The sequence below is a fragment of the Amphibalanus amphitrite genome, unplaced genomic scaffold, assembly GCF_019059575.1.
Source record: "Amphibalanus amphitrite isolate SeventyFive unplaced genomic scaffold, NRLGWU_Aamphi_draft 000355F_arrow, whole genome shotgun sequence".
Taxonomy (NCBI): domain Eukaryota; kingdom Metazoa; phylum Arthropoda; class Thecostraca; order Balanomorpha; family Balanidae; genus Amphibalanus; species Amphibalanus amphitrite.
In genome coordinates, this window is record NW_024881849.1 from 578,061 (window position 1) to 600,786 (window position 22,726).

Below are 22,726 nucleotides of genomic sequence, written 5' to 3' on the forward strand. Positions count from 1 at the left end.
CGCTCCCCAGTGTGAGTCCGCATGTGGTTGTTGAGGTTAGACCGTTTAGTGAACCGTGCCGTGCAGATGGAGCAGCCGTACGGCCGTTCCCCTGTGTGGGTCCGCATGTGGTTGTTTAGGCTTGCTCGAACAGAAAACCGTGCAGTGCAGATGGAGCAGCCGTACGGCCGCTACCCCGTGTGGGTCCGCATGTGCTGAGTGAGGCTGACCCGTTTAGTGAAACGTGCCGTGCAGATGGAGCAGCCGTACGGCCGCTCCCCATTGTGGGTCAGCATGTGTCTGGTGAGGGTGGACCGTTGAGTGAACCGTGCCGTGCAGATAGAGCAGCCGTACGGCCGCTCCCCAGTGTGGGTACGCATGTGTGTGATGAGGTTTGACCGCTCAGAGAACCGTGCCGTGCAGATGGAGCAGCCGTGCGGCCGCTCCCCAGTGTGGGTCCGCATGTGGTTGTTGAGGTGTGACCGAACAGCGAACCGTGCCGTGCAGATGGAGCAGCCGTGCGGCCGTTCCCCCGTGTGGGTCCGCATGTGTCTAGTGAGGGTAGACCGTTCAGTGAACCGTGCCGTGCAGATGAGCAGCCGTACGGCCGCTCCCCAGTGTGAGCCCGCATGTGTCTGTTGAGGTGTGACCGAACAGCGAACCGTGCCGTGCAGATGGAGCAGCCGTGCGGCCGTTCCCCCGTGTGGGTCCGCATGTGTCTAGTGAGGGTAGACCGTTCAGTGAACCGTGCCGTGCAGATGGAGCAGCCGTACGGCCGCTCCCCAGTGTGGGTCCGCATGTGGTTGTTGAGGTGTGACCGAACAGCGAACCGTGCCGTGCAGACAGAGCAGCCAAACGGCCTCTCCCCAGTGTGAGTCAGCATGTGTGCCGTGAGGTGTGACTGTAAAATGAACCGTGTCGTACAGATATCACAGCGGTGCGGCCGCTCCCCAGTGTGAGTCCTTCGATGGTGTTTCATGTCTCTGGACCTGTCGGTCGAGTACTGACAACACTCGCACTTGAATCTGCCGTTCCTGTCGATGTGGCCGTGACTTGTCTTCACATGTCCATCCAGATAATGTTGTCCCAGACATCGGAAGTCGAAGTGGGGACGTTGGACCGAGCCACTGATGCCTGAAGAATACGCAAGAAGAAGAAAGGCCATTAAAAACGTTCCATGCCAAACAAGTCGCACATACACTGGAACAATCTCGACGCCCAGAGGTGACCCACGCAGCTGGTCACGTTTCCAGATCACCTTGGTGAGCGCCGTGGACGGCAGCGGCAATGTTGACGCGACAAGCCATCAGCGCCCATGAGTTGATCTATTTATCGCTAGAAGCACAGCCTTCAGAAACGGAGCGCTGAGCTCGTAGGGAATGCAAAGCTCCCTTGACGTTTATTAACTCGCGCACAGATAGGACTTAGAGCCAACTTATCTATGAAAAAGGCCTGTTTATCAACGCCAAGGAATACATTTTCTAAAATGTTAGCTATCAAGAGCCAATAAAACGCAATCAGTTATTTATCTGAGCAATGTCTGTTCGGGTTGAGTAGATGCCTACACTTCTCGTAGTTCCCACCACGAGCCAGGTCAAAAGGGCCCTCCCACCTTCAAAAAAGTTAATGAATTGGCATGAATGAAGATAATGTCGCTCGGTTCAGAAAGAGCAAAAACGAATATTTACTTAAAGGGACTATCCCACCTTTAACATGGGGTTTGAGTTGAGATAGCCAAGTTTGCGGCGACGTTCAGAAACCACTATCTATCTAGGTTGCAACCCCCGCGGCCTCTTGGTGTTGAAGAAATTCGTTCCCTTCATTTGAAAATGGGCCTTGTACAAGGCCCTATCTTCAACATGGAGCGACCGTTAGTGTGACGTCATCTCGTTTAGTCATTCTGATTTAAATGGGTTTCTTCGTTGAAAAATCGCTTAAAACTTGGTCTGAACTTTGTTGTGGTGCCTACAGAGTAAAAAGAATCAGCTTTATGACAGTAATGTGGCCTGGGGAAGGAGGTAATTTTGGGCTGTGACGTCACATATTTGAAAGTTTGTGTTTGGAATATAGGAAGCCTAAGATGTTTAATGAAAAATAAATACCAGAATGGTGTTCCTGGTCATCCAATCTATAAAGTCGGGCACAATTTAACTGGTTTTAACAACATTTTAGAAGGTGGGATAGTCCCTTTAAGTTCACCGAAAAAATATTCACTGGTTTTTAAGATATTAGACTTTAACCTTTGTTTACTTTTCGTGATCTCCCCTGTTCCTAGCGACTTAATGTGAAAGTGCGGCTCTTATTGCGGGCAAAGCAGCATATACCATCGCGTGCTACCAAACGTTTTAGTAAAAGATTTAACCTTCCAGGCGATGGGGGGGGGGCATTTTTTTGCCCCCCCCCTTGAGTTTTTTCGATATATCTCGAGAACCGCTGCGCCAATCGTCACCAAACTTTCAGTACCCTCCCGTGAATAGCTATTGCACATTGTGACCATTTTTTTTCCAAAGGCTATGATAGGTTGGCCGCTAATGACGTCAGAGTGACGTCATTTTTGCCATTTTCGACCCAAAAAAAGGTTTCGCGGGAAGAGCTGTCAGGCCTACAGCTTTAGAGATACAGAAAAATGTTTCAGACATAAGAGATGTAGAATTAGGAGGGCTACAAAACTACTATCTCGGATTTTTATTTTTTTTATTTTGACCCCCAGAAATAAAAAAAAATATATTTTTTGAATATAATAGCCAAAAATCCCAAAAGCTTTTTGAATGTCGAAAAAAAAAACGGAATATAGGGGAAGTTGGGGGAACGCCGAAGACTTTTTTTCTGACGCCCGTAGCACGCAAGGTAGACAACATAAGCTATTCTTGTTGGCGTCATTCGAGAGGCCAGTCTTTTGCCTTTCAAACATACCAGGCGCATTTGATGAATTCGCATACCGTTAAGCGCACAAACTAAAAATATCAAAGAAGTGACTTTTTCGGCGTTGCCCGGACTGCGGGGAAAGCCGAAAATGGGAGAAATGATCTACGGGGAATGCCGACATTGATGTTTTGCCATTTTATCTCAAACTTTATCCAGAATTGATCAAAGCTGACACGCGTTTTAAGAGCTTGAGGACGCGGTGCACACTGGAAGTTATAATTGTGTGATATAATAAGAACATGCCAGGTATATCATTCCTTATAGGTAACAGGCCGTTGTGTCGGTTGAAAGTGTAATTTGTGTGACTAAAAATACGCGTTGCTATTCTACAGCAGTAAAGTCCACGTAGCGTGCTTTTAACACGTGCGCAATCGCACGTTTTCGGCATTACCCCAGCCTGCCATACTTTCATTTGCAGGCCCATAACTTTTCAACGTGCTGTATAAATTTCAAATAGGCAGCACACTTATGCAAAGACATGCTAAAGATTACTTGACCGAATTGGCCAGACAAACGGTAGCATAATGAGTAAGAAATGCAGCTTCAAAGGCGCATGTAGTACAAGGGAAACGTACCTTGAAAACGCTCTTGGCGCCCTCACAGTCGAAGTATTCCGAATGACGACTCGTAACAAACATGCGATAATTGTAGTCACTTAAGCTTCAGAGCATCACTGACAGGTGGCATCCATGTCTTACAGTTTTCGAAATATCTCGAATTTCGGCTTTGCCCCAACTCCGGCATTGCCCCAACTTCCCCTATATGATATTCCCTACCACCTTCTATCCAAATACCAAATTTGAGATCGATATCTCTTTTTTTGGGCCAAGTTATACCGAAAAAAACTGTTCAAAATTGATGACGTCAAATTTTAAAACTCAAGTTTTAGCAATTCTAGACCTCGTAGCGCAAAAGAAAGACCACTATTTGACTCACCGTGACAAGCTGCATCGAATCAATACCCATTTTATGCAAAAATATCAACTTTGAAGTTTGACCTTTTTTGACCTGACCTTGACCTGACCTCCACCAGACAGTCACCTAAACCATACCTGATGGTCTTATAACCAACACCATTGAGTTGGAAATGAAAAACTGGCCATAAAACATGCATCGCACAACCTTAGTGAAGTTGGGCTCATGTGGTGATCCTTGGTGACCTTTGGTGACCTGACCTGGTATGACCAGTGACCTCTATTAGCAACATATGTACTAGAAAACTGACGCCCTATCGCTGATTTTCGACAAAATGCGTTTTACTCGGTGTTATAGCGCTTTCCCTAGAAGCCCTGTGAACGGTGAAACATTTTATCTTTGACCTGACCTGTGAGGTCATCGGTGACCCCGAGGTCAATGAAAATTGGTTTCCTGAGACAAATTTGACAGGGCTATCGAACGCCGTTTGAATCCGTCCAGTAGTTTCGGGGATACGGGGGGCAAAAATGCCCCCCCACCGCGCGGAAGGTGGCTGGGAGGCCCACCGCCTGCAGGTTAAAATCGTTGGATTTGCACTGACGTCACACATGCAGAGGGGGCATTCTAATGCATGAGCCCCTTTGAATCCAAAGTGCTGCACCTTTGAAATGAGATATTTTCGATTTGAGGCATTTCTCGATGTTGTGAATGCTTGAACCGGTAAGTGCAGGCCAGGGACCCCATTTTGGCTATCTCAACTGAAAACTAATGTTAAGGTGGCATGGTCACTTTAAATACCTACATGCATGATGGAAAGGGTAGTAGCGAGCATTTTCTTTATATTAAGCACATAGGCAATACAAATAAACAGCGAGCACAACATGGATGAAAGGGGTAATCACACTTCAAACACCGAAACATAATTAACACGCGTTCATTCGGCCATGACGATATTTGAACTTGAAAATGTACATAAACAAAAGACTGCGGCACAGTAGTGGGTAGGTACTGATCCATACACATATGTCCTGATGGAAACTCAGAAGGTACATTTTTCTATCTAGCAATACTACTTTTATTTCACCCTTTAGCGGCACGTAGTCCGCCGAAGGCTGCAAGACCAGAAACATCCAGTCACGCTTCCATTCCAACATACGTTTGACCCGCGACTTGTCCACATAAGTGCGCAGATAATACGAACTACTGCGAATACGAGAGGAAGCCGAGCCAAAAAAGAAGCATTATCTCCAAATTACCGGATATTCCTCACACAAATTGTAACATAAACAAACTGCAGCGGCAGTCCTTACCTCCTATGTTAACCCGCGCCCCACTGGGGTCTGCGTACCTACGCCCTACTGGGGGGAGGGAGGGGGCTCTCCATAGCCCTCCCCCTCCTAACTCCGAAACTACTGGGCCGATCGTCAAATTTCAAACGGCGTCTGATAGCCCCGGAAAAACTGTCGAACGAAACCTAATTTTATTGACCTTGAGGTCACTGACGACGTCACAGGTCATGTCAAAGTAAACAATTATTAGCATTTTTGTTTCTTTACATTTTGGGCTCTGGCCGCCGTCTTACAAGTCAGATCAGGCTCATTTTTGGTTTACACACTCGTGAACAGATGCTCTAGATATCCTCAGGGTACCAAACTTGTACTTTGATTTTCAGGTCAGGGTCAAGTCATCACAGGTCACGGAAATATTGTATCATACGTCGGTCACGTGACACATGTTTTATGGTCCATTTAGGCCATAGGTTTCGAATTTGATGTCGTCTGTATATTGAAAGAGACAAGTAGAAAAACACGGAACAAATAGTGCATGGACGTTATCCATGTGTCATAATATGTCAGTGATCTATTTTGCTATAATTTTTCGTGGCTATTCTCCTACAGGTGGATTAGTAGTGAATATGTCATATGCATGAATTTTTAAAATCAAGACGATTGCACTGTGACAAGCTCGAATGTTTGTGTGCTATATCTTGTTTTCTCTGTGATTATGTCATGTGCTGATGAAGATTTAATAATCGAAACGCGTCCATGCACTACTTGTTCAGTGTTTTTTATGTCGTCTGTGTTATTCGAGGTCATTTTGAGTCGAATTTAGCTCAGGTCAGGTCACTTGCAGGTCAAAAAAGGTCAAAATTTGAAGTTAAAATTTTTGAACAAAAAAGGTGTCTATTGGATGCAATTTGAGCTCAGGAACACGATGGTGCTATTTATATTGGTGCACGATGTCAAATACGTACTGAAAAATTGATTAGAAAAATTAACATTTGTGATCTTTTTTTTGCAATAATGCGTATAACTTGGCCATTTTTTAGGATAATTAGCTAAACTTGCTAGAGTTAGTCAAAACATGCGTTCTATCACATATGTAACGTTTTTTTTTTTACTTCGAAAAATTGAAAACTTTTTGAAAAAATATAGAAATATAAATTATGAATTCATGATATAAAATTTTCGGAATTTTCAAAATTTTGAAAATCCGAGATAGCAGTTTGATAGCGCAGTCTATTCTGAGTCCTTTCATGCAAAGAAATTGGATCTAGCTTAAAAACTGAGCTCTTGGGAGCGATTGCCGTGGTTCAATGTTTTGCGTCGAAATCGGCCGAACATGACGTCACTCTGACGTCATTTCCGGCCGACCTATGGTAGCTACGAAGTTCATTTTTTGACACAAGGTGTCAAATTAATGCAGCCGAAGCTACTGAAAGTTTGGCGTCGATACGTCAAGCGGTTTGGAAGTTATTGCAGAAAAACGGGAGGAGGGCTATGTATAGCCCCGGCACCCTCCCCCCCCCCCCCAGTGGGGCGCGGCGGCTAGCTTAAAGGGACCCTCCCACCTTAACATTAGTTTTGAGTTGAGATAGCCAAGTTTGCGGCCAGGCTCAGAAACCACCATTTATCCTGGTCGCAACCCCCGCAGCTTTATGGTGTTCCAGAAATTTCTTCCCTTTACTTGCAGGGTGGGACCAGCGTGGTCCCTATCTCTTAACCATTACGGGAATCTGATGACGTCATCAGGCTTTCGAACGTCCGTTAAATGTTTGACTAAAACGTTTTGTAGCACGCGGTGGTATATGCTGCTTTGCGCGCAACAATTGCCGCACTTTCAAATAAAGTCGCTAGGAACAGCGGAGATCCCAAAAAGTAAACAAAAGTAAAAGTCTAATATCTTGAAAACCGGTGAATATTTTTCGATGAAATTTGGTAGATATTCGTTTTTGCTCTTTCTGAACCGAGCGACATCACTTTCATGCCAATTCATTAACTTTTTTGAAGGTGGGAGGGTCCCTCGCATGTGTGCGGCGTTTTCCAGCTTCTAATGTGTAGGGGGGGGGGGGGGGTCGGTTGGACCCCCCCTTGCCGTTTGGCCCCTGATCGAGCTAGAGCTTCGCGGAAAAAACGAGCGTGTTGCCCGTCACGAGACGAAGCCGATGATACCCAATTTTAAGGTCCTAGGTCATTGGTTGACCTTCCAGGTCTGGTCAATGACCCAAAGTCGGGAAAATCGGGACCTATTAGAAAGTCGTAAAGTGTGGCTGCTAAGGGGTTTTTCGGGGTGCTGATCACGAATATCGTGTTAGTTTTGATCAGAGATGATGTCTTTAAGCATTTAGACCAGGTCGGGTCAGGTCAGGTCAGGTCAACCAGTAGGCGTCGTGACGGGTATTCGTAGTACGTGTCAACCGCCTCTGACAGCTTCGTAACATGTTACGAAGGCACCAAAACTACTTCGTAAATGTTCAAATGGTTGCTAAATTCGAATTCAGCTCCAAAAACTAGCCTAGAAACATGTAAAACTCGAAAAAGTGAACCGAGGTCACCCGAGGTCACCAAAGGTCAATGACCTGACCTGACCTTCAGGTGACCTTGACACCCACCCTAATGCATGGGAGCAACATCAAATCACATGTTTGAACGTTTGAAACCACGAAAAGCTTGCAAACGCACGGCTAATGCGAGCCGACGTACGCCGAATCGCGATTCCGGCCAAACATGGTCTCGGAAAAGAGGTCACAGGTCAAAGGTCATTTGGGTCAGGGTCATGAAATTTTCAGGGTAGGTGTAAAATTGATCAATGCGAGGGTACTGAAAGTTTCGTCGCGATCGGCCGCTTTTTACGCGAGTTATTCGCGAAAAACCATGGGGGGGGTCCATCCGACCCCCCCCCCCTCTACACATGCGAGGGTTAAAACACAACCCCTGAATCACACTGGATAAGAACAAACAAACCAGATATGACACGGGTAGCCACGGAGCTCACAAACGAGAATCACAGCTATAACACGAATAACTAACGTACATACAACGGCGGCCGGCCATGCACTTGTCAACACGTTTCAGCATTGCATTTCGCTAATCAAAGCATTTACCGCATCACTCAAACCTGTGTAATTCTTAAAACTGTGTACCACTTAAAACTGACTTTTGTGAGTCAAACTGCCGAACCGTTAGACAGAAGTGGCAGCAGTGCGGTTGCACTTCGCATGGGTACGCATGTGTTTGGTGAGGTGTGACCGGTTAGTGAACCGGGCCTGGCAGTGTGAGCAGTCGCACGGCCGCTCCCCCGTGTGATTCAGCAAAAGCATGTGCGTATTGAGGTGTGACTGTTGAGCGAACCGTGCCGTGCAGATGGAGCAGCCGTACGGCCGCTCCCCCGTGTGAGTACGCATGTGTAAGGTGAGACTTGCCCCTTGAGTGAACCGTGCCTTGCAGATGGAGCAGCCGTACGGCCGCTCCCCAGTGTGGGTCCGCATGTGTGCCTTGAGGTGTCCCCGTTCAGCGAACCGTACCGTGCAGATGGAGCAGTCGTATGACCGCTTCCTTGTATGGGTACTAGTGATGTCAATTACAGAAAATCAGGATACCGATACCAAACCAAATGGTAAATACCAACCAAAACCATAGGAAAATACCGAAACCAAACCAACTTGGGAATAGCAGGAAAATGCCGACTTTTTACCAAATTCACAGCCTCTTATACATTAGCGAAGATTTATAATATCAACAAAATACCAAAAACATTAGGTTTGAAACAACAATTACCAAGTTCGTATCGGTATACCAGAAGGTCTATCCGATTGACATATCTAATGGGTACGCATGTGTTTGATGAGATTTCCCCGTTCAGCGAACCGGGCCTGGCACCGACAGCAACTGTACGGCCGCTCCCGCGTGTGGGACCGCATGTGTTTGTTTAGGCTTGACCGTTGAGTGAACCGTGCAGTACAGATGGAGCAGCCGTGCGGCCGCTCCCCAGTGTGGGTTCGCATGTGTCTGTTGAGGTGTGACCGGTCAGAGAACCGTGCCTTGCAGATGGAGCAGCCGAACGGCCGTTCCCCTGTGTGTGTTCTGCGGTGGTTTTTCATACAGTCGGACCTGTCGGTCGAGTATTGACACAACTCGCACTTGAATCTGCCGTTTCTGTCTTTATGACCGTGACTTGTCTTCACGTGTCCGTCCAGATAATGTTGTCCCAGACATCGGAAGTCGCAGTGGGGACACCGAAGTGTAAAGCCAATACCTGTAAAACACATTTAGAGATTGAGAGAGATCGAAAATGTTTCTGGCCAGCTATGTACAACATCAGGGTAAAATGATTGGATTCAAAATTAACAGTGAAGGACATGCATCGCTCCCTTAGTGCCAGTGAAGTAGGATTAGGGCCCAGTTGTCCCATTTGGGGCTGGCCGGAGAAATTCGAGAGCCAGTAGCCACTCAGCGCGGTGGCCGATGCCTGACATGCGGTCACGACGAAGGGAGAGGTCGAGGAGCGGTGATGGATTGGGCAGTCACCAGCCGGTAACCTTGCGACGGCAATAGACAAGTAATGGACAAGATCGGTTGGCTGACACAGATGAAAATCGAACGTCCAAAAACGCATGGGTGGGTGGTGCAAGACCCACGGTTTTTTTATGCATTTCGAAAAGACATGAACTAATACGGATGGGTCATAAATTGCGCCCTTGAACGATCGCACTTATGATCTCAGCTGCACAGGTTGTAACGAATTTATCCGGACATCTTTCTTCCCGCTGGAATTAAAAAGCAAGACAATCTAATGGCTTTCCTTGTAAATGACGAGTAACCTTCCAGGCGGTGGGGGGGGGGGCATTTTTCCCCCTTTAGTTTTTTCGATATATCTCGAGAACCGCTGCGCCGATCGTCACCAAACTTTCAGCACCCTCCCGGGAGCAGCTAGCGCACATCGTGTATTGAAAATGAAAAAAATGGCCATAAAACCCCGATGTCAATGAAATTTGGTTTCCTTCGACAAATTTGACAGGGCTATCGAACGCCGTTTGAATTTTCCGGATCCGTCCAGTAGTTTCGGAGATACGGGGGGGGGCAAAAAAGTGCCCCCCCCACCGCGCGGAAGGTGGCTGGTAGGCCCACCGCCTGCCGGGTTAAGCCACACCTCATAAGAACAAAGTTGAGAATGCGCTGGAGCATTTCAACCACTGGGTTCTCCAGCACCCTGGGTTTGATGTGGACCGACGCCGTCTTGACCTGTGCCTACAGTTGGGCGGTGCTGGTGGCCAGGTGTTTCCGACAAAAGTCCGAGTCGGTCTACTCTTCTATTTCATTCTAACGGCAACAACGCCCCCCACACACGGACCCGTCCCCTCGCCTGCTCGCTCTCTGCCTCACTGCCCTCTTACCCGTCCACACATGGCCAGCAGGCGACTTCCGCCCATGAACAAAGTCGCCCTTCTTCCGTCCCTGCACGTGCCCCTGTCGCTAGCCAAACAGTACTGAATCAGGCTGACTCGCCGACGCACAACTAAGCTACATTGAGGCACATTCGAAACACAAACACGGCTTTCCAGTACGCCCGAACACTGGGCAGCTATGGGATCTCTCTGTCATCATGTCCCACTTGATTCATTGACCCAGGTTGTACTGAACTTTCAGAATATTACAGAAAATTGGATATTGTTAGGCTGGCGGCTGCTTATACATGCTTGTATGTTTTACCCAAACAGAGGAACTAAGTATGGTGTTGTGAATGTCGATAAATTTTACAGCCATTGCCATTGTTTGCCAACCTTCATTTATGTTAGATTGCAGATCTTACTTAGTCCCAATTATTAGTATAGTGGGGGAGCAGGTTATTGACAATGCAAGTTTCGTTGAAAAGAACTGCGTATCGAGCGTTTAACACTTTCTTCGCCGTGTTTTCGAGTTCTCGGACTATTTTCTTGTATTCTCTTGGGTATCTGAACCGAGACCTGGACCCCATCATCAACCGCCAGCTCAACATGCGAGGCGCGCTGACGCTGTACGACAGCGCGCCGGGCTCCGCGCACCCTTAGACTGGGCACTGGGCAGCATTGTGTCAGGATGACGGCCATCCGTATGCAAATGTGTACATCGGCTCATATGAAGTAGTTGCCGGTAGTTTTCACGTGATTAACCCGCGCCGTGCTGGTGGCCTGAACTTTCCGCCGAGTGCTGGGGGGGGGGGCGTTTTCACGCCCCCCCGTCTAACTCGGCTCCTGGGCCACGTAGCGACACGCGGTAAGCGGCAATCGAAAGAGTGTCAAAAATAAGGACGAAAACACTTCGGTCATTTTTTGGGTCAGGTCAAAGGTCAGGTCACCAGAGGTCACCAAAGGTCAAATGTCCACTATTTCAACATTTTGGAAACTGCCAACGGCTATCTCGGGAACCGATAGAGCTACAGCGCCGCGGAAAAGCGCATTCGATAGCCCTTTTACAGACCTTTCTGAGTAATGTTCTAAGATTTGACCTCAGGTCAACGGTTTAGCCTCCAGAGGGCAAAAACTCCAAAAATAGCCGTTTTTACGAAAAACGTTTTTTCGTCAATAACTTTTGACTCATAAGCGCCATGACATTACTTTTGCCAGCATCGTGTTCCTCTCGTCGAGACGCGTCGAATGAACTATTTGTTGACCTTGAAAGGTCATTTTGAAAATTTGACCTCAGCTCAAGGTCATGACCTGACCGAAAAGGGTCATGTTGCATATCAGTCGATCCGTATCGTCGAGCTGAACACATCTGACGTGTTTTCACCGCTCTAGCACGTCTCTATCAAAAGTTATAGCCAAAAAACTGCTGGCGACCGTTCATGACCTGAGATGACCTCAGGGGCACACAGAGGGGTCACAGGTGCATTTTTCCTATTCAGTGTGTCATGTTTACCTATGAACCGATGTTTGAGAGCGTTTTGAACGATATTCGTCCAAAAGAGGCGCATTTCAATTTTCTCCCATTGACTTATAATGGAGAGGTCGCAAAATTGACCTGAGGCCAGTTTTACCAACAGAAAAATAGCAGCCCGGCGCAATTTTTCTGTCAAAAACCAGCCGACGAGTTTCACCAACCAGGCGAAAAAATATCCGCCGGCGTGAAAAAATATCAGCCAGAAAAATAGCCAACGAGTTTCACCAACGGCAAATGCGGCATTAATGGAGTGTTATTTTGCGCCATTATTTGTAGAAAAACAGCCCAAAAAATAGACGGGCGACCCCGTCTATTTTTTTGATGTCGTGTTGGAACAATTGGCCTCATTTGTTACTAATTATCGTGATTTGCGCTTCCCAGTTGATATAATAATTTAGTATCATTCATGGCCAATTTGTAAAGCATCTGGGCTTCAAGATTAGAAGAGGAATACTGATGATATTGCGTAAAGAAAGAGCCTTTGTCACCAGGCAGGACCAAAAGGAACCAACAAGACTGGTGTTTGGTGTTGTGGTGTTTGTTTTTTCATTTATTTTATCTTTTTGCTACAAGCACCCAACAGCAAGATGATAGCACATTATTAAGTAGTGGTCAGCTTACAAGTTCATTGCTCGTGCGAGTCGCACGGAAGTGGAAAATAATGATGGAAGATCATTTTCGAAAATTGAAGGTGCTTGAACAAATGCTGGAAGGAGAGGCAGAGAGGGTAGGCTCATTGGACTCAAGATTTTAAATAAATATGTCACTGTTTTCACATATTCAGCTACATTTGACAATGCAAGGCGTCAACTACTGATACCACTACTACTTTTGGGTGGAACTTACTTGAGCTGTGCGGAATAGGGAAGGTGCAATTGACATGGCTAAGACCAAAATGGCAAGATTTTCAAGATCAATGACAGTAAATTTAAAAAAAGAAATTGAATAGCATGAAAGAAATGTATAAAGGCTTGTTTTTTAAGCCAAACGTGCAAAGTTTGCATGGTTGCGAACCCGAACAAACTTGCTGTCATAAGATTGTGCCACTGAGCTCAGCAAGTCATGCTGCCAATATTGAAGGAAAAGAAAATAATAGTAATGTTGTAAAATGTAAATGAATCCATAACTGTTGTGTGTGCACTGTGCTGATATTGAATGCATATTGTGTATCTTGCATGCATGAGTCATGCAGGGATCATGTTAAAACTGGCTGTAAGTATTGTGAGTTAGTTTTGCAAAATTGTGGAGGCACCAGGCAAATTGCGGCCGAAATGTTATTTGTTCACCTCAGCGCTGAAATTTCTGCTCAGAGTTTTCAGATCATGCGCCGAAATGTTCATGCAGCCCATCCGTTACACTGGTCATGTTGACAGTGACAAGGATTTTTTCCCAGTCTCATGTTGAAATACAATAATAATTCACTTAGCTTGATTTTAGCTTATGTTTTTCATGCCAGTTCCTAGAATAAAGCAGCCAATATTGTCTGTCATGTGAGAAATATAATAACAATATGCACAATTGCAGGCTGTGGCATGTCGTGAGGTTTTTCCTTGTTTATTGCTGAGGTTTTTCCAGTCTCTACTGCAAAAACGGTGATGAATCCACCATCGTCCGACGGTTTCGATGACGCCAATCATCGGCGAGTGTTGCTGTGATGGCCAACCTGACTGAGCGCACAGCGGCAGCCGCCGTCGCCAATAACGACAGTGAGGACACTTCCGAGTCGGACGGAGACGCCGCCGCTGACGACTTCACCGTGCTGGACGAGGTGGAGCGCTCGAGCCGACAGACCGTGCACCGCGTGCGCTGCCCGACTGGCTGGCGCACCTGCAGCCGATTGGCGACCGGCGGCCGGCGCCGGCCAATCTGCGGCGCTCTGCCCCGAGCTGCGCGCCCGGCTGGCCGCCGAGGGCATCGAACAGGTGTTCCTGGTGCAGGTGACCGTGCTGCCCGAGCTGCTGGCGGCCGCAGAGTCGCCACTGCCACCGGCCGACCTCTGAGTCTCGGCGCCGGCCGGCCGCTCGGTGCCCGCCGTGTTCCGCCAGTACGACGCCGACACGCCGCTCTGCGTCCAGCTGCTGGGTGGAGACACAGTGGCACGAGGGGGCGCCAACTGGTGGCGGTGGGGCCGCGCGGCCCGGCCTCCCTGGCTGATCGTGGTGAGCACTCCCGGCTGGCTGATGGATCACATAACCAGCGCCGAGGGCTTCTCGCTACCGCACCTGCGCTACCTGGTGATCGACGAAGCCGACCGGGTGATCGAGATGGCCGAGACGGGCTGGCTGAAAGCGGTGGAGCGGGTGGCGGCGGCCACGGCCCGCCGCCCTGCATCGCCGGCCGGCTGACGGCCGCCGCCGTCTGCGCGCCTCACCTGCCGCTTCAGAAGCTGCCATTCTTGGCCACCCTGTCACAGAACCCGGAGGCCGGAGAAGCTGGAGCGAATGTCGCTGTTCCAGCCGCGACTGCTGGTGGTCGGCACGGCGGCCGCCGCCGTCGCACTGCCCGGTCAGTTCGTCGGCAGGTTCACCACGCCGGCCGAGCTGAGCGAGTCGTTCAACGTGGTGGCGCCGCAGCCGCTGAAGCCGCTGCTGATGCACCATTTGCTCCGACAGCCCGACTGGCGACGCTCGCTCGTGTTGGTCAACTGGAACGAGGTGGCGCACCAGCTGGAGCTACCGCTGTCTGTGCTGGGCGCGCGCGTGACTGAGTTCTGTGGGGTAGTGCCGGCGTGCCGGCGGCGACGCGCGCTAGCTGAGATGGCCGCGCTGGTGTGCTCGAGGCTATAGCGCGCGGTATTGACGTGGACGCCGTGGACGCGGTCGTGTCGTACGACATCCCGGCGCTGTTGAAGACGTACACTGCGTGCGTCGGACGGCGCGCATCCGCCGGGCCGGCCAGGCGGTCAAGCTAATGTTGGAGCGGCAGCGCAGCAATTTCCAGCGGCTGATGGTGCAGGCGGGCGGCCGGGTGCGGGAGACGCTGGCGCTGCTGGACGAGCTACGAGCTGCGCCAGTACGAGGCGACCTACGTCAGTGGATTTCCACACTAGCTTCTAGTGGATCGCTGTTGTTTTTTATGCTCATTGCTCATGATTTATTTACATTTTAGAAATATTGCAATGAAATAGATGTATGCCTTGTCATCAGCCTAGAAAAGTTAAAGTAAGTAAAGCGTTTTAGTTGCATAATGTATGTTTGTTCATGAACACGGATTTAACATGTCCTAACTCCCAAACATTTCGATATTAGACCCGAGTTACAAACCAATCGAAAGGCTTAGACGATCATTTGGGGCGTAGCCAGACGGCTCGGCTGGGTGTGAAAGCCGGCGACCAAGGTGGTGACCACCCGATCATAATGCACAGCGGTCTCCGTCGGACGATTGTGTCCGCGCGCAACGAATGATCTGGGCACACGCAGAGGAGTTCGGCAGGACTCTCCACTGAGCGGTACTGGGCGCAGTCGAACGACGGTCGACGACGCTAGCGCAGGTATTGTTAATTTGTTACGACTTACGAGCCGGACCAGTGTAGCGGGCCCGGAGCAAATATTCTTTGCTGTGTGGCGTTCCTTCTTCTCGACCGGGCCCGGCAAACGGGGCCTGCATATCGGCTAAAACCACCTAGCCGGGCAGTCTGACCTCCACCTCGCCGAAGCGGAGCGAACGACGTACCCTCAGCCCTGCAATGACCGCGGTGCAGCAGTTAATCTGGGTAGGTATTTTCTTAAGGTAAGACACTCGCCTTTGCACAATGCTTTACATATATAGGCCTTGGCGAGCTCGTTAGCCCTCTTACTTCCGCTAGAAGGTGCTAATGCAGTGCACGCGAAGCCGCCTCGTAGCACCGCAGTTCAACTTCAATCGCTCGGCAGCGGAACTGTCCGTCGTCCGTCCAGCTTCAGGTGGCGTCTCTGGGAGCAATGCTGACCGCTTCTTTGCCGCTCTTTTGAAAGCTAGGAAAGAGGTGCGGCTCCCGGATCTGTCGGGAGCGGGACTCATAGGCGGCGGAACGGGTAGGGCACCGGGGCACCGTGCCCCCCTTTGATTTTGATATTTAATATTAGCCCTATGGGCGTTGCATGGAAAGAATGGGACCAAAAGTCGGCAGTGCCCTCCGCTGCCACTGGAGTGGGTCCCATTTAGTCCCCACCTCATAGCTGGAGGTCCACACATTGCGTTCTCGGTCTACACGATGATTTTCTACAAGGTGCGACTAAAAACAGACAAAAAGGTACGTAGCAAGTTGAAGGTATTATAAAAATTAATATAATAGACTGACAGGAAAAAGATCCGTCATAAATTTGCCTTAAATGCAAGCTTCCTTACGTCACCTTTATGAATGACGTACCTACGTTTACAATTTGGTAGTTTTGTATTGTATTGGCTTTTGCTGGGCACCAGAATGTTAATATAGATGTGAAAGTTTATAATGCTCTACTTTGTTGTAATTACTCTTGAAAATAATGTAATAATTTACGATAATAATATTTCGAAATGTATAAAGCATTTGCATTAGAAATTACGCTTCAATTTGATTGAAAACATGCTTTAAATGATTTATTAACCTCCTTGACATATCGTAATTTGATATCGTAACAGAATATCAGCTGACTACCGGCGACAAATAATTTCCGTCCGAAGTCGGCTGGAATTTTTTGTTGGTGAAACTCGTCGCTGTGTGGCGTCTATTTTTTCGGCTGGATATTTTATTTCGGCGGCCGGCTGGTATTTTTTGGTAAAACTGGCCTCTGACCTTAGGTCACAGATATCAAAAATCCGAGATATACATTTTATACATACTGTTACTCATATCAATCGCTGAAAGTTTCAAAGTGATCGTTCAGTCGGTGTAGCTATAGCGAGCCTTTGAACTTTTTCTGAGGTAAGGTCACTTGACGTGACCTGGTGACCTGACCTTGAACGGCCTAGGTCTGAAATTTTCACAACATGTGCGGAAATGATGTAGGAACACGTGTACCAAAAACGGCGGCGCTGCGCGCCGCCGTTTTTGAGATATTCGCGAAAAACCTGAGGGGGGGGGCGTAAAAACGCCCCCCCCAGCACGGCGCGGGTTAACCAAAAACAAATGTCCTACTTTATCAGTTATCGTGCTGCTCTCGCATCCACATAGGGGAGAGTGGGGTAAGATGCCCAGGGTGGGAAAGACGCCCCACCCCCTCTAGCGGCGAAACAAAGAATTGAACCCGGAAATTAATGTTCTTAGCGTAAAGCGGAAGCCTGCCTTGTTAACTGCACAAAAATTTGCGAAGCTCAGTTGGGCAACGGCTGGCTGGTGAATGCATGTTTTTTATTTGCTGCTTTCGAAAAATATTTTGGTGTTAAAACATTGTAAATATCAAAGAAGGTAGATAATTTTTGCGTCCCTTGATATAGTCGTGATACATTAACATGCGTGTACTGTGTCCCAAACAGTTTGTTTCAGGGTGTAGTTTTATGGCTAACATATTGTACTGATTTAATGTTACTTCGGTACCTTGGGGTAAGATGCCCCCTGTCCTGATGGGGAAAGACGCCCCCCTAAATCCGTAGGCTGTCCTTCAAGCAGCCCGTCAAATCATTTATTACATGCTTGTGATGAGAGACAAAAGCCGATCTGGGACTATTGAGAGTTCAGTACGGTCGGGTGCTCCCCATGCCGGTCTCTCGGCCCACACAGCGACTTTTTGGGCGGCATCCGACTCTGAGAGCCCTCACGACGGCCTCGGTGGGCCCCATTATTGGCTCCAGGGCCCCTCACGATATCCTTTGAGGGCTCCCACGTTGGCTCCACGGGCCGCGCTGGCATCTGCGGTCCCCACGATGGGCTCGAGGGCCCTCAAGCATCATGAAGACCTATAAGGGCCCCACAGTGGTCTCCGAACGCCACCACGGAAGCTTGTTTGGCCGCGCTGGACTATGATGACCCTAACGATGACCTCTGAAGCACCTTACGACCACTTTTGAGGGCCCTTACGATGACGTTTGGTGTCTACTGCAGGCTCGAAGGGACTACTGATTCGTTCAGGCGATTCACGTGCCCATTTATGTCACTTATAGTGCAGGGGGCATCTTCCCCAACGCCAGGGGGCGTCTTCCCCACCCTGTGGGGTAAGATGCCCCCTTTGACTTCTTCAGGAAAATGCTTTATAGCAAAAAAAGTTATCATATTTCAGGCACGAAAGTGTGATGTTTTTGGAGAAAAATGATGTCGACTTCCGTTGAAACTCCAAGTTTTTGCTTTCCGATCGTCATTTTCGAATAATATATGACATAGTAAAACCCTGGGCATCTTTCCCCACTCTCCCCTACTTTTAGAGTCACAGTCAAGCAGCTTTTCGTATAATTTTGTAAATATGTACTTTTAATTTAGCCTGAAGATGTTCTATTATGAACGAAACGTCGCATACTCATCAATACAGTGGGACCTATTTTGGAACTATCGTGTCTGAATACCCAAGAGAATACAAGAAAATAGTCCGAGAACTCGAAAACACGGCGAAGAAAGTGTTAAACGCTCGATACGCAATATATATACGCCGAAAAAACAAGACGGGGGTCAAAACACCCCCCCCCCCGACCCAGCGAGGGCTAAATGTTCAAATATATGTTACTGAACAATATGTTAAAGGAAGGGTGCCACCTTCCGAAATTTTTGTTCTATGAATCTATTTTACTTATTTGAATTTTTAGACGTGGTTAGCGCGTCCACAATATACAAAAAACCGAAACATTGCATTTAATACATTGGCCAAAAAAAAAAGATCGTTGTTTATATCACCACTACAACTCAAGGTCGTTTGATGTGGCAGCTAGGACGGCTGGCATATCCTGTTGTCATGGCAACATATCATTCTGCCATTTGCATTGATGGCGCAACTGAGACAAAAAGATGAACAAATAAAAAGGAAGAAGATAACATGATTTGAACTAAGTTGTAGGTAACCAAGTAGGTAACTGTTGGCCATATTTGCCAACAGTTAAAGAACATCAAATAAGTCGAGTAAAGGTTTTTCCTTTACAATGCTTAAGAGATCTATGGAACCCTTCACCCTTCATGCAACTTACTAGAAAAACTTCCCAATTAAAATTTTAAAACTTAAGTGTATACCATAAAGAAAAAATATACCCTTTCAAAATGATAAAACATGCTTCAAAAGTATAACTTTTATCCATACCTTTGCTGATTTCATGTTTTATAAAATACCCTTAACACGACGAGGAAATAGTGCTGAAGATTTTTGCCTGCCCGAATGCTGGCAGCAAAACTCGCAAATGATAACTTCACGTGCGGATTCAATGCTGACCGTCTCGAGCATAGGTAAGTGAAGCCGGTTTTTAGGTTCATGTGAGGCTAATCTTGTAAAAACTGCGTTGTGTCCAAAAGGTGGCACCCTTCCTTTAAAGTTTCTTTCGGGAACCATTGACCAAAACCAGAGGCAATCCGCCTCACCTTCAAGCGCAAGGATTAGATCGCAAACCGAAATGTCAGTTCAACAGACCAAAACCATGTAGTTTGGTAAATATACATCAAGCCTACATACATACCTACATTAGATCAGCTTCAACTGAACGGACCACCCGTTCCGTCGTTTCCATCCTCAGGACAGTCAAATCCTTCTCCTCCACGCCTCAAACCCCCTGCTCCGGGCTGGACGGGCAACTATAACCCATACGGGAATGGCTCCACTGGAGCTAGCCCGTAGCCGGGTGCAGTGAGTGCCAGTGGGTTACGCGGCCTGTCCAACCGGACGGGCTCAGCCCAGGTGACTCACTGGGGTGCCTGTCCAGACCAATGCCTTCCCTAATCCCTATCATCCTTCCGGCTCTGAAATGGTCTTATAGGACAGAAAGGGCCGGACCCAACAAAACAAACAAAAATGAACGGACCGGACAAGAGCATAGTCAAGAGTGTCGGTAGGAAAGTAAATTTATCTCCAGGATCCTTTCGATGGACGCCATAGCCCTCGGAGCCGCCAACGATGAACTGACCTGAAGATGACGGTCCGGCCGGAGAGGAAGTCACAGACTGCCCAGACGTCTCCGAGTGGACGGTCAGTTCCCGGGCCGAGTCGTCTCCGTAGTACACCAGCAGCTCAGAGCCCCGCGGAACGGGCTTTGACGTCCTGCATAGGGAGATCAATATATCACAATTGGTCATGACATGACCTTTATCCAGTCAATACAGCAATGGTCATCAATAACTTAGATGAATCTATGAGAAAATTTGCAGGTACCATAAGGCAAACTGCACACAAAATATAACACGCAGTTTGATAGGACAGATCCGTGGATTTCAAGACAACAACACACCTGAAGTATATCTGACCCCGGTACTGGAAGGCCACTAGGTTTTGTTCTTCCTCCGAGCGGGCACAGTTGACCCTTCTGAGCCAATTGCTGCAGCTCGGGTCTTCGGCATTCACCGAGTGATGCACCCGGTCACCCTTCTTGATCTGAGGTACCAAACAAAAACATAGTCCATCAATTCAAGGAACCAAACAAAAATATCACATCAATCCTGGGACCAAAACAAAAATATCACGTATGCAATGAAAACATTGTCAATTTTCTATGTTTCTAACATTAGTTTGAAATGTGTTCTAAAAGTTTGTAATCGTCTAAATGACTCCATAGTAAGAGATGCGACATGTGACAGTGTAAAAGCAATGGGGGCCGACGCTATATTCTTATACAATATATGAACCAGCAAAAATATGTATTCGCAAGAAGAGCAGAGGAGATTCGACAGAAATGACAAAACTGACCTGCCATCTGTACCCGGTGGTTCGAGCCTGACCCTGTTCGGTGGTCAAGATACCCTCGTAAGGACCGAGTCTTTGGCGCGCAGGAAGGTCCTTTTCTGCCAAAACTCCTGGAATCAAATAAACGCATAACTTGAAATCACCTAAATAGAAACACATGACTGTACTGATACACGGGACACCAAATTATGCAATACAAGCACCATTACCAAATGATACAGCAGTTGCTAAACGCATCGCCATTTGTCTTGCCTCATTAACTTACCGGTGCCAGACGCTGGATTTCTCGACTGACCAGAGCTGAGAGAAGGCGGCAGGGTCTTGACGTCCCTGTCGGCATCTCCGATACCGGGTCGTGCCTGGAATAGTAATGTACCTATTAGTGATGTCAATTACGGATAATCGGAATACCGATACCAAACCAAATACCAACCAAAACCACGGGAAAATACCGAAACCAAACCAACTTGGGAAACTGAGGGAAATACCAACTTTTTACCGATTTCTTAGCCTCTTATACATTAGTGAGGGCTTATGATACCAACAAAATACCAAACACATTACGGTTGAAATACCAAATACCAAGATGGTATCGGTTTGGTATCGGTATACCAAAAAGTTCGTATCCGATTGACATCTCTAGTACCTATGTAGGGCGCAATGTCGACAGAGGATGATATAATGCAGGAATTGAGCTTATCCTTATACTGTACCTATAGAAATCAGCCGGCATGTTTTCGGAACAAAGATCATAGAACTGTTGAACTGGTCGCATCCATGTCAGTATCGACAAAATTGCAGCACAGGCAATAACTGTCAAGAAAGTTTTGTATATATAAAAATCGACAACTTCCACATGCACCTATTGTCATTTTGCAATTTAGCACCAAATCGAACAGATTCAAAATTAAATGTTGAAATATGGGGGGCACCTACTGATGTAACTAAAACAGAACAACACAAAACATGAACAGAGATAATAGGTATGGACTTATGGAGGATAGTCCCTTACCTTGGTATCGTGTATGATCTTTAGCGGTCCATGGACGGGACATTCACCGTCCCAATCGCGGCAGCACACGTCACAAACTGTCAGAAAATAGGGCGGAAAAGTATTATTGACATGATGGAGGATACAGTACGGTTTTATCATTTACGTTTCTGTTACACCGAAACAGTACGTGTTTGGTGGTTCTTATTTGTCTGCAATTTTGTGAGCTCTTATCATGTAAATTCCTCCGTTGATGAGGAAAAGTTGTAATTGACTAAAAGGAGGGAGAATACTCACATATGTTACCATCATCGAGACCATCCACATCACGGTAGTTTATGACGAGACGTGGACTCTTCATGAACTCTCCTTCGGCAAAGACTGCAATGAAATACAATGAATGGTTTTGTATGATTGGGTGGCATTAATCTCAGGCGCCAATTCAAAAGAACGTATGACTGTCAGACCACTACATCACTTTGTAGAGTCTAAATCAAATAAAATTAAAAAACTGACAATTTGTCTGCAAAAGGTACAATACAAAGGTCGATGATAAAATAGAGAGACGAAATGCATTTTCCTGACATCTGTCAACTTACCTTCTGCCGAGTCTTCACTGTCCGACGGGCATCCCAGTAGCATATCCCTTTTTACATTGGACATGAAACAAGCACTGAAAAAAGAAGCACCACAAATATATATCATTTCATCAAATGGATAGTCTAGAATGTCAAATAACTACTCAAATTTCAGCAACACTGAGTCATGCCCTCACCTGTCTCGATCCACCTCAGTGAACCCCAAGAAGTCCTCAGACGGTGACGGCGATCTAGGTCGGAACTTTTCCTCCTTCACCAGAGACTGCAGAGCTTTGTCCGACAAAGGATCGTCGTCCGACACCGAGGGAGACGACGGCCGCTCAACCTAGACCGGATCAAGAGACCAACATTATTCAA

The 22,726-nt window shown here is 47.4% G+C and overlaps 1 protein-coding gene across 7 annotated transcripts in view; it reads right to left on the bottom strand.

The window, feature by feature from the left end:
- LOC122389353 (zinc finger protein 316-like) overlaps positions 1-22,726 on the bottom strand; it is a 38,855-nt gene that overhangs the window by 8,315 nt on the left and 7,814 nt on the right. For all 7 annotated transcript variants that reach the window (XM_043381278.1, XM_043381283.1, XM_043381280.1 and 4 more), the window contains exons 3-10: positions 22,546-22,694; positions 22,370-22,443; positions 22,068-22,151; positions 21,792-21,868; positions 21,045-21,138; positions 20,783-20,889; positions 20,328-20,470; positions 20,007-20,140 (exon numbers count right to left, since the gene is read on the bottom strand). In XM_043381278.1, the coding sequence (XP_043237213.1) occupies positions 20,007-20,140; positions 20,328-20,470; positions 20,783-20,889; positions 21,045-21,138; positions 21,792-21,868; positions 22,068-22,151; positions 22,370-22,443; positions 22,546-22,694 (862 nt within the window). The remainder of the gene's footprint in view (positions 1-20,006; positions 20,141-20,327; positions 20,471-20,782; positions 20,890-21,044; positions 21,139-21,791; positions 21,869-22,067; positions 22,152-22,369; positions 22,444-22,545; positions 22,695-22,726) is intronic.